This window comes from Microtus ochrogaster, chromosome 1 (assembly GCF_000317375.1).
Source record: "Microtus ochrogaster isolate Prairie Vole_2 chromosome 1, MicOch1.0, whole genome shotgun sequence".
NCBI classification, from domain to species: Eukaryota; Metazoa; Chordata; class Mammalia; order Rodentia; family Cricetidae; genus Microtus; species Microtus ochrogaster.
In genome coordinates, this window is record NC_022009.1 from 5,879,707 (window position 1) to 5,892,022 (window position 12,316).

Consider the following 12,316-nt stretch of genomic DNA (forward strand, 5'->3'; position numbering starts at 1 on the left):
TCTCTCTCCTCTCTCTCTCTCTCTCTCTCTCTCTCTCTCTCTCTCTCTCTCTCTCCCCTTCTCAGGGCAAGAGAGAGTGTAGCAGAGTCCTTAAAAGAACTCTAAGTGAGTCCCAGTTCTCTTCAGGCCCCGCCCGCTGGTGCCAGTCAAGTGTTGCGGAAATTGGCTATCTCTTTCCTACATTTAAACTCACCAAAGCCAACACTGACCACCATGTTTGCTAGGGACTCTGCTTCAGCGAGAGAAGTGGCTTTGATTTGGCAAGGAGAAAGTGGAGAGCAGGGGACATGAAGGTGCTCAGAGGTGGGAGAAAGTCAAGAAAGGATTTGACTCTAGCCTAGAAGAAAACTAGGAAGACAAGAAAGGGAGTGGCAACAGGAAGAACTAAAGCCCTCAGCTGAGGATCACCCCTTTTTGCCCCCTGCACCCCAGCCACACACTATGTAGCTGTTTGCCCAAGATGGAAGACAGAGGAGAAAGTAAGGGCTCATTGGTTTCTGCTGCACACATCCACCCACTGCACACTATAGGGTTCTCAAGGAGTTTGAGGACTTCAAGTCCATGGTTCCAGTAACCACTCTGCAGGCAGTTCTGGAGTTCCGGAGAACGAAGGGAAATTGCCGGCATTTCCACAGATCCTCATGGTTTTTGCCCCAGGTAGTTACTGACCTAGCCTAAAATGAGTCTAAGGCAATACAGAAGCATGAGTTTTCCATGCATTTTCTGAGTACATGAGGGTGTGTGTTATGACGGAGTCTGGGCCTGCTTTGTCCTCTAAATCTTCCCTTTTTTCATTGTATCCTTGAAATATATATATATCTTGAGAATACAAAAGTTCCTTTTGTATTAGGGCATTGTCAGCTTGTCCCAGAAGATAAGGCTAATTCCAATTTACTATAGCCAGCCAAGAAAAACATGAGAGATGTGGGTGAGAGAGAGAGAAGGAGAGAGGGAGGGAGAGAAAGAGAGAGTCAGAGTCTTAGGTGACTAAACACAAGAGTGCCAACTGCTGACAGGCAAAGGAACCGGGATTTGTTTGGGAGCACTTCAAAAGCCTTCCAATTAATAAGCTCACCCTTCGCCCTTCCTAGGTCCCAAGTCTCTTGGATCGGGGCTTTCTGAAGCTGAGATTTTGTTCTGGTTGTAGAGAGTGGTGTCCTGCCCCGTAGCAGAGACGCGCGGACTTCATCTTCGGTTCATTCATGCATTTGCTCATCCATTCACACAAACATGTCCCTTAATTGTGTCTGGCACTGAGGCTCTTGCCTGCTATTTCCCCTCCCCAAGTCAGTGCTCATGGCAACTGCTGGTGCAGAATACAACTCAACTGTCACCCCATTTTCTGAGCCAGAAAAGCAAGTCCTGTAGGCATTCCCAGAAAAGGGGAAAGAGTTCTTTTTTTTTTAAGGGTAAAAACGTGGAAAGGAAGAAAGCACCTGCAGGGAGAGGGACTTCCCAGGCATTAAGGGATGGGAATGTGAAAGGGACCCAAGAGGGTCACATTCCAAGGTTCCATTTAGGGGAAACCATGGCAGTGACACCGCGGCTTGCAAGCAGCCAAACCATTATTAATTCCAAGACTGCAAGAGCCCATGTTCCCCCGCGGGAATAAATCAAGTGCAAAGCCACTAGTTCCCGCGAGTGCAAAGCTGTTGGCCCGACCCAACTCAGAACCCCAGTCGAGGAGCCTGGGGAGCCGCTCACAGCCCAATCCGCAGCGCGCTCGCTGCCTCCTTCCAGCTCCCAATAACGTGATGAAGTGTAAATCAAATGCCACGCCAGGAGGGGCCCCAGAACGGAGCGAGTCGTGCATCTTAGCTCAGCAGCCTATCTTGCCTAGGAATCACAAGGTCACGATAGCATCGCGATTCCACTCACCGTACACTCCTTGGCCAGAGATCCCCTCCAGGAGGACTGTCAGCAGCCACACGAGACCGTACACTAAATCCATCTTCACGTGAACATAAACATATCCAGCCCAAGGGGGACGCAGTGGAACCTTCCGGAGGCCAGCGGCCAGTCAGGCGCGCTCCACTTGTGCCCGGGCCGAGATGAGGTGCTCAGGAACTGCTCCCGATGGAAGGAAGCCCCGTCCGTCTGTCCTTCCTTGGCGGCGGCCGCGAGCAGAGCGCTGGAGCCCCACACACCCCACACTCATGCACATACACACACACACACACACACACACACACACACACTACAAGCACACACACGCACACACACACAAGTACACGCGCGAACACACTCCCACTACACAATACCCCGATACACGCACTCACACGCAAGCCGCACTCACACCGGGCGCCTGGGAAAATCGCAGACGCCGGGGAGGAGCAGGGGGCGGTGATGGGAAGCAGAGCTGCGAGGAGAAGTGTTCTTCGGGGAAGCGGCTCCGGGTTCCCAGCGCGGGCAAGCGGTGGGCACAGGCAGGGGCCCCGGGGGCGCCGCGCGATGCAAACCGCGCTGGACAGCCAGAGGAGCAGGAAGTGGCCTCTGACCCGGCCACGAAGCGGGGCTCCCTCGACCGGGTTCGCCTTTACAAAGTAACTCGCGAAGGTCCCCAGAGGAGCGTCAAGCGGCGGCAGCGGCTCGCCCGCCCGCAGTCCGGAGCCCCCAGCCCTGCTGTCTTGCCTTCCCCCATTCCATCAGTTGCCATTGCAACGCCAATCCTGTTACACGACACAGACTCGCATCGCCGAGTGGGGAGAGGAAGAGGAGGAGGAGGAAGAGGAGGAGTGGGAAACGGGGGATGGGGAGGAGGGAGAGGAGGAGGAGAGAGGAGGGCGAAAGGGTCCAGGCGGGAGCGGAGTGCCCGTCTGGAGCTCGCCAGGCACCAGCCTCAGCCGCTGCTGCCACCACCACGGCTCTCCCCAACAGCCTTGAGCGCCGCGCCAGCGAAAAGGGTGCTCCTGCCTGCAGCACCGATCCACGGAGCTAAGAACAGAGTCCGAGCACCGCCACTTGTAGGAGAGGAAAGACGCCGAGCGAAGAGCAGATCCGCACACCGTCCACGCGTGCCCACCCGTACCGAGCGTCCTCTTCGTTTCCGTGCCGCCCCCGCCAAGTGGAGGGGGTGGGGGCGGTCGGGACTGGCGGGAGTTTAGACCGGAGAGCCGCAGAAGGGCTTCCCCACCCGCGCTACCGGAGTGTTGGCATCCAGAGCAGAACGGAGGAACGGCCGCCCGCTGAGGGCACCCCAGCTGCGTGGCTACCTCTCGGGCCGCAGTTGCGGCAGAGATGCCCGAGCTGGGCGGAGGAGCGCCCCGGGCCCTATGCTTGCCCGGGTTCCCTGGATTGGCGCTGGGGGGTTGCGCTCCGCGGAGGCGAGAGGAGGGAGGAGGAGGAGGATGGAGAAGCGGCCGACGCGGAGCGCAGGCGGCCCGGCTGCCAGGGAGGAAGGCTGTGTGTGGTCACGTTGTGCGCTACGTGCTGAGAGCGCGAGGCTGCTAGCCGCAGCCCGGCGACGTCAAAGCCGAGTGCGCGGCTCGGCTGCCTTCCTTTGAGCCCCTTCTGCTTCCCGGACTCCTCCTTGGCTATGCTCGCTCGGGGTCAGCCCTAGAGCTCATCAGCATGGACAGCGCAGAGGGGCTCCGCGGGGCAGCAGCACCCAGTCTCTCTTCTACCCTGCTGAGGCCCTCCCTGGTTCTTCTTAGCTGCATGGGGGCGAGGGCTGGTAATTCATTTCCGATGCCGCCGATGCCGTTTGCACGCGGAAGGAAAGGGAAGGGAAGGGCCGTCTATGTCCTTAGACACGCTGTAATTACAGGACACCTTATTCCCTTCCGACCATCCAAGGTCTTCCAGGATCTGCTCTGCTTGGCTAGAGGGCAGAACAGGCCAAGGCATTGGAAGCCGCATCATGCTTTTCGCTCTCTGTCATATTTTAGTGGGAATGTGGTCATCATATCAGAGGAAGTCCGCGGGGGAGGAAAGAACACCAGGAGTTCAGAGAGGGTCGGGTTTTTTTAATTGCCCCCTAAAGTTAAATGCCTGGGAAAGCCCTTCTTTTTTGAGGGTTCTTCCTACAAGATGGGACCAGCTCTGAGGTGCTTAAAAATTTCCCTATTACAAAATGATGAGAAAGTCCAAGCATCTTTAATTTACACTAGAACAAGTGTAGAGCTAGTTCACCAAAATGAAATGGGGGATTATCTGAGATCATCTGAGTTGCTTTGGTATGTTTCTTACTCAAAGTAGTGTTTAATATCTACAATCCCCTTAGCTCAAACATGGTAGGGAAGTGAGTGAAATGGTTAAATATGTGCATTTACACATGTGAAAAAGTTATTGTCAGGAAAACCTCAAATACAGTATTCATTTAACGGTCTCCATGATAAACTGGTATAACACACTGCCACTGCGGGGTCCTTCTATTCAGGCGGTAGATGTGCTGAGGAATGGGAGGGGGAGGACTTCCAAGCACTAGAAATGAATAGCCCTCAGTATTTTCACCACCCTTCTCTCCCTTGGTGAATTGTGAATACGATTTTTGTAGGGTGTGAGCCTGCACTATCTCTCTCGGTTTACAAGGAATGAAGAACCATGAATTTCAGAGGGTTCCCAAGGATGGCTCACAGGGGTGAGAACCCTTCATGTAAGAGAGACCGCTTTCACGAGATGGAGTGAAACTCACTTGAGAAGCAAAATTCAATGTGTGGTATTTCTGAAAGGAAAAAACTGAAGTTTACTTACTGGTCACTTCGGGGTGGAGGGGAGCCTTATGATTTTCTCCTATTAGAAGTATCTTGTTCCTGTACACTGCAGCACAGTGGTTTCGTGGGAATGCTTTTCTCTTAATGCAAGCTCAGGATACGTCTTACGTGGAGTTCTGTGTACTATTCTAACCCTGAACTTCACCTCCGTATTTATACTCATATTTAACCCTTCGTTGTGCAACCATAGACTTAGTGTGTCATCCTGCTCGTCAGTGTGTCCCTGTGGTAAAGAAACCCAGAAAACTGTGTGTGGTTCTGATGTGGTTGGCTGTTCACACTCCAGACCGTGGACATGGGAAGTTTATTTCTATAGAATGTTTAGCTCTGCATAGGTTTTAAAAATCACCATAAAGCTCTCGACAATTTCTCAGTGAATGTTTTGGAGTTTGGAAAAAAAATGTAGATAACCTGATCCTTTTCTGTTTATTTGAATAGTTGAATTAAAATTCGGGAAACGGTAAGGTACAGCTACACTGTGACACTGTCGCAAATAACAGATAAAGGACCAGCAGACATGACTCTTCCCCTCACTCGGTTCTTAAGAGACAGGCTGTGCTGTCACTGCAAGTGTTTTCCAAAAAGTCTTAGAACACAGAATAGGGACAATTTTGCATGCAATTATGTGTTGTATTGTATTTTACAGACATAAAAAGAAAAACTACACTAGTCTTGATGTATGCTTTTACTTTCCTATAAAAACGTATAGAGAATTGGTCAGCTTATTTAACTAAGCTTTATTTTCTTCTTGAAATTCAACATTTTTTTTTTCAGGCTGCACTGACCAAGCTGGCTTGATATTGTCACACCTTAGCACTGGCTACTTCAGGCCTCCAGGTGGTGAGCCTGAGCTGAAACTGAAAGGCAGGCAGGAGATGTGCTAGCAGATAGATGGTACTATACCAGAGACCACAGCCTGAGGACTTGTTACCGAATCCACAACAGGACACTGGATGTAGCCCGTGTAGAGGAAATTCCTGCAGAAACAGTGTGTGTCACTTCTTAGATCACCAGTTTGTCTGTGTTTTTATTTATGTATGGAATATATCTGTTATACGGAATTTAACACCTGAAGTAATCCTTCTCCATAACACGGCTAGCCTGAGCCAGTCAGCATTATCCTGTACAATTGTGGACACTACTGAGTGTGATGATGCATCATAAAATACTTAGTGGTTGTTCCCTGACAGCTTGAATTAGGTTAGTCAACTGTTGCATGTTTGTTAACGACAGTTTCATTAACATTAAGTATTCATTTAATATCTAATACTTCCATCTCTATTCTCTAATATGAGCATAATGTTTCAGCCTAAATAGTGTGAGTGAGACAATGTCAATGAGGGCCTCACAGGAACCACTCAAGACGGTGGGACAAATATTAGATAGGAAAGACAGACCCGGTGGCATAAACCTGCAATCCCAAAGACTCGGGAGTATGAGGAAGGATGACAGTGAGTTCAAGTCCAGCATGAACTGTACCATAAGGAAGCCAAAAATGAAGTACTAATTCTAGAAATAGGTCTGAGAATGGAAAATGCAGAACATCAAGGGCAAATCTGTCTTAATTTTTTCCAATCTAGTTTCTTATCATAATACAAATACTAGATCTTGTATACTATATTTATCCTACTTCCTGTTCCTCTGGCAGACAGTTATATCACACAAACTCCAATCCACAATACTTCCTTAGCCAGATTATAAAAAAGGGAACAGGATAAGAAGCAACATTATTGATCTGCATGAAATATTTTGGGAATTTTACTCACAGACAAAATCCATACTTAACCGTGTTTGCTCTAATGTTCTGAGTCACAGATTTCTCACCCCACACAGCTTGGCATGGCTATCAGCTAGCCTAGTTAACTGTAAATCCGAACCCCTACCTTAGTCATTTAAGTTCACTTCCAGTATTTCCAAAAATTTGGCAAGCTCATTTGTTCAGTAGCTCAGTCATGCACCTGAGACCCAACTATCCCTTGACCAGAAGGCCAGTCTTCTTAAAGATAGCTCAGATTACAATAAAGTTGGATAAAACCCGCATGCTGGAACTAACTTTCTAATTTGCAAAATCTTTTACACCAATAAAATTTTTCTTTTACTAAATTCCTGTTCATTGGACTTTCTTTCTTTTCATTTAGTAATAGATGCCAGTCTTAAAAGTCTGAGCAACGTCACATTCAACTGATGATCTCAGATGACTAATGAAGACAAAAAGCACGACATTTAATTGGTAATGTCCTTGCTGGTTCCAAACACAGGTGGCAAGTAGTGACACTTTAGCAGTGAGATCTACCTAACAGTGTTAGATATGAAGTAATGGCTGGTTTGAGGAAAGATAATTGACCCTGAGCAAGACTTTAGTGTGAACAAATAGAATGAGAACGGCAAGGGCTAATACTGGAAATAAAGGACTTGAGTTGAATTCCCCTTAAATGAACCGAACTAAAACAATCTAAAGGGAGACACTTAGCCTAAATAAGGAACAAAACACCAAACAAAAATTCCTGGACAGAGCAAATCCTAAATCCAGAAAAGAAAAATGAAAAACAGAGAGGTGCCTGGGAAAGAGACATATATGCAGCTCCTGGTGGTCTGGCAGGATGCAGATGGTGGGGCTAGTGCCTCCAAAATCACTGTGGCTGCCACTAAGAAGTATCTGGCCAGCTAACAAAATCAAGAATTTTGAAGCTCTTCACATTCTGTTTTTTGACTTAAAAGTAGTAGCATAATTTGGAGAGCTTTCACTCATTTGGCAAAGAGTATTGCTGTCTTATATGCTATATGTTTTGAAAGTCAAGCATTCTAGTCCTTAGTTCTAGATATCCAGGAATTTGTGCCCTACTCTAGATTTCTGTTATATACCAATTATAATCTCGAACCCATGATTAGAAGCCTACCCTTAGATGTTATGGTTTGGCAGTTTTAGCAGCCTGTCCTAGATAAATTCTAATTCTGTCTTCTTTGTATTCTGACTTGAGAGTACATGAAATAGTATCAGAATAATGAGTCCAATAAATAAATGTACTGTGCAGGGCAAGAGAACGAAGCAAATAAGAAAAGGACTCAGCATTGATATATGCATACTTTGGGAGTGAATTATACAGTGGGACCCTAATATCTTTGTCATGTAAAACGGAAGGAGGAAGAACATGTTAACATCTTAAAATAAAATAGCATCTATGAGGTATCATAGTCAGAATCTGGCAAGGGGCATTGAAGTAATTAATTTTGATATTGTTCTGATAATATTTGTTGCGTCAGAGCTTTCATGTGTGGGTTAATGTCAAGTGATTTTCATCTTGCCTATCTGACGTCTTCTAATCTCCAGTTGCGTAACTATTAGGGTTAAGCATTATATTCCTTGTTTTAGTTAAGGCTCGCCTGCCCTACTTCTGTCCCTTCACATCGAATCCTAGAGATTTCCTTGCACTTTATCTGAAATGTTTTGGTAGGGCAGTACTTAGGACTATCTTAAGATCTCCTGAAAACTTGAAAAATTGAGAGTAAAATTCTGCTTCAATTTTATTTTTTTCAAGTGTTCTTTTTCCTGTTGTATCCTTGGAGAACTCCACAGCTTAAATATTAATAAAGAGAGGTTTCTGCATATCACTGTGCTTGACTTACTAGCTTCAAAAACACATTAGTTTGAAAAAGAGCTAAGACTTTAGGGCCATCAATAAACCAGATTAAAGGCAGATTAAAAACCAACATCCAAATAACATCAGAAATTCTGTTGAAAACCTAAATAAATCCACTATTTCTGACGAATAAGTGATTTGATTAACCCACAGGTTGGGCATAAAGGACTTAAACAAAGTTTAGCAAAAATTTTTCATGAGATTTGAAACCATGTACAGATAAATGTTTAGGTGATAGAAGATAAAGGTAAAGAAATTTAACTCCTAAACAGGCAATGGGTTTGATTTTCTATCACGGCATATACTCAGAGAAATGTAACTTTTCACATTCGCCCTCAGTCTATTTATCTTGCTAAAACCTATTCACCTGAATCTATGGTTGTAAGGTGCAAAGAACAAGATCAAGGGCTCACAGGTTCATTGGCTTAAACATAATTGCTGGGTTTTCTATGTTGGGTGGTCCCGGGGAAAACTGTTCTCCTGCACCCTCACCCAGGACTGTCTCTACTTGAACTCGGAGCATTTCCCACTTACCTGCTCTAGCTGAAGCCCACATCTTCACCTACAACCATGGAATCAGAATTACACAGTGCCTTCCACTCTCAGCCCCATGCTTCTCCAGCCCTTCAGCCACTGAAGTGCATCACATGTGCAGAATGGGGACATTTGTATCAGAGATAATGCATGATTCAAAGAAACTTTCTGCGCCTGAAATTCTAGAAACATAAAGAACATGTCCCTTCCCCTTTCTCTGTTCCCTCTCATATACATCTTCTCCCTTTCTTGCTCCTCTCACTGTAATCCTCCCATTCAAAGCTCCCTTTTCCTCCACTCTCCAGTTTATAGAGACACTATTGTTTGAATCTTCTGACAGAGATCTAAGTCATTTAAATGTTGAGTCTGGGAGTTCCCCCCACCCTCGTGTGTGTGTGTGTGTGTGTGTGTGTGTGTGTGTGTGCCTGTGTGTGTGCCTGTGTGTGGGTCTGTTGTGTGTCATTGTTTTCCCCCTCATTTCTGCCCTTTCTCTGAAGGGATGCTTAACTTTAATAAACAAAAAGCCTTAGAGTAACAAGTGTTATAGGGAATCAGAAGTAACTCAAATATACATTGAATAGAGAAACATTTTCCAAAATATTAACTATGATAAGTATCCTAATCCTCTATAAATATACTTGCAAATAAGACTATGATGAACTATTCATATAGGGTGGCCTACAAAAGGCAGGCATTGTCCTGGCAATACAGGAGCTGATCAAAAGAAGTGCACGTCTTGGTGAAGAGTGTGTTCCATGGAAAACCATGAAAGTCTCCACCATCAGGGGTTGGGGGTAAACCTCCAGGGAAGAAATTAGTAGACTAAGATAACAAACACTAACAAACATGTCACCCAATGTGTCTCAACGAACAAGAAGGGGGAAAAAACATGGGGAAAAAAAGTGTGGGAGAGGACAAGAAGATTGGGCTAGATGGCACCCCCCAAAATTCGGGTCCCACACAGAACCTCAGAGTTTGATGTTATTTGGAAATAAATTTGTAGCAGAGGAAGGTTAGTTAGGATGAGATCAAACTAAGGTAGTGTGCACTTATTCTAGAATTGCAGATGTCTCTTGGCGAAGAGGGCAGAGAGGAGTAGGAGTTAGGTTAGTTGGAGTGTATTTGCATAGCATTCACAGCACTTCAGGTTTAATGATCATCAAGGAAAACACAAGGAAACTAAAAGACAAAGAAGTGAAGACACAAAGAAAAAAAATAATTCACCAACAGGGGTAAAGATGGAAGCAACAAATCTTTCAGTCAAAAAACAGAAAGGACTCCCAGCAACTTCAGAGAGAAAGGAAAGCTGGTGAACACAATTACTTTATAGCCTACTTTGTTTTTATAATTCTTATAATTTACAACTAATGTGTATATCACTGTAGCAAGTAAGATTCTATTGTGACATGGTATTGACCATATGTCTCATTTTTTTTCTTCTTTCCTTTTTATATTTTTGCAATTTAAAGACTCAACCTCCTCTCTCTCTCTCTCTCTCTCTCTCTCTCTCTCTCTCTCTCTCTCTCTCTCTCCCTCTCCCTCTCTCTCTCAAAACTATTTATTTAAAAGTTGTTTTTCCATTTTACATACCAATCATAGTTACCTCTCCCTCACCTCCACCCACACACTCCCATCTCCACCCCCACCCAACTCCCATCCATTCCTCAGAAAAGGTAAGGCCTCCTATGGGGAGTCAACAAAGTCGGGCACATCAAGTTGAGGCAGGAGCAAGTTCCTCCCGCAGTAATATGGCTAAGCAAGGCATCCCTTTGTAGGAAATGGGCTACAAAAAGCCAGTTCATGCACTAGGGATATGCCCTGGTCCCACTGCCAGTGGTCCCATAGACTGCCCAAGGCCCAAAACTGTCACCACATTCAGATGCTCTAGTTCGATATTGTGCAGATTCCCCAGCTGTCAGTCCAGAGTTGGTGAGTTCCCACTAGCTCAGGTAAGCAGGCTTTGTGATATTCCCTATCGTGGTCTTGACCCCTTTGCTCATATAATCTCCCCTTCCTCTCTTCAACCGGACTCCTCATGGTTCTCAGATGGCTTAATTTCCATGGTTGGCCTTCCATGATTGTAAGAAAACAAACTAGCATTGCTTTAAGCCACCTAGATTTAGATCATATGTTGCAACATCCATGGAAAAGCACATTCAGAGCCTGACACACACTCATAATGAAACAGTCATTGGTATACTGTCCGAGGCATCCAGAGAATGCAGTTCTCCAGGGAGCATTTCATCTAGGTCATTATAGAGTCTGCCTTTCATAGTCCGAGCAAATCAAATAGTGTCTGTCACACAGGCGCTTGCACATCTTTAACTTATGTTACTCACTGAAGTATAACATGAGATCCCAAATGAAGAAAGTTTAATAAACCATTAAAATAATAACTATCTAGAGAAGCTACAAAGAACCAGGACAACTAAAGTCAAAGACTCCTAGTCCATGTTAAAACGTTGGTGAAGTGCTTGGGGAGATGGCTCAGAGTTTAAGAATGCTGACTGCTCTCATAGAGAACCCTGGTTCTACTTCCGGCACCCATGAGTGGCTCACAGTTATTTGTAAGTCCAGTCCCAGGATCCTTGATCTTATGATCTTGAACACTCAGGCATGTTCAGAGTTCTACAGGCAGGCAATACATCCATACACATAAAAAAATAAACAAATCTCAAAAGAAGTAAAACTGTCTCTGCATAGGAGTGAAGAATCCTGTTATATTCAAATAAACACAGAAGAAGGGGTGTCAGTTGTGACCTATGAGGAGCCCACTGGTTATAAGTGGCCTGGAAGAGTTCACACTCACCCAGTTCCTCTTCTCTGTTTTCTTGATCCTTGCTGACAAGAAGAGAAACCTTTGTATTTTTATCCCCAAATACAATTATAAACTTACTGCATATGAAGTAGCGGGTTTATCCATTCCATATTTTCATCACAAAGCAAACATCCTCACCAGATGCATTTTTCTCAAAAATTATCTTAATTTGAGCAATATTCATGTTCATGAATATGGTATAATATTTTAATACATTAATATAAGTGTATTATAAATGTATATAATTGACTTATTCATCACCTCAACTATTTGCCATTCCCTTGTGTTATAATATGCCTTCAGATGTCAACTAGTTATCCCATTATTGAAGGCGGATCGGATTAATACAGACAAATTGGTATAAGTTTATACAACTTTAATGTAAATAGCACACTCACACAATCGGAGTTCCAGCGATGCACAGAAACAGGAAACAGGAAACGGGGCACAGCGTCTGTAAGCCCCAATTTAAGTAAACATTTGCCCGAGGCCGTCCCGCCCACAAAAGACGGGCTCTCTCTACATCTCCCCCTTTTGTCTAAATAAGACAGAACTAAACTAACTACAACTATAAACAATAATAACAAATAATATTGAGAACAAAAGTTTTACCA

General features: G+C 45.2%; 1 protein-coding gene across 4 annotated transcripts in view; it reads right to left on the reverse strand.

Moving 5' to 3' along the window:
* Mdga2 (MAM domain containing glycosylphosphatidylinositol anchor 2) overlaps nucleotides 1-2,198 on the reverse strand; it is a 733,616-nt gene extending 731,418 nt beyond the window's left edge. For all 4 annotated transcript variants that reach the window (XR_003376942.1, XR_003376941.1, XM_026779216.1 and 1 more), the window contains exon 1: nucleotides 1,879-2,198. Coding sequence is in view for 2 of the 4 variants with exons in the window: in XM_026779216.1 (XP_026635017.1) it covers nucleotides 1,879-1,951 (73 nt within the window). In the remaining 2 variants the exon portion in view is untranslated. The remainder of the gene's footprint in view (nucleotides 1-1,878) is intronic.
* Nucleotides 2,199-12,316: the final 10,118 nt, after the last annotated feature.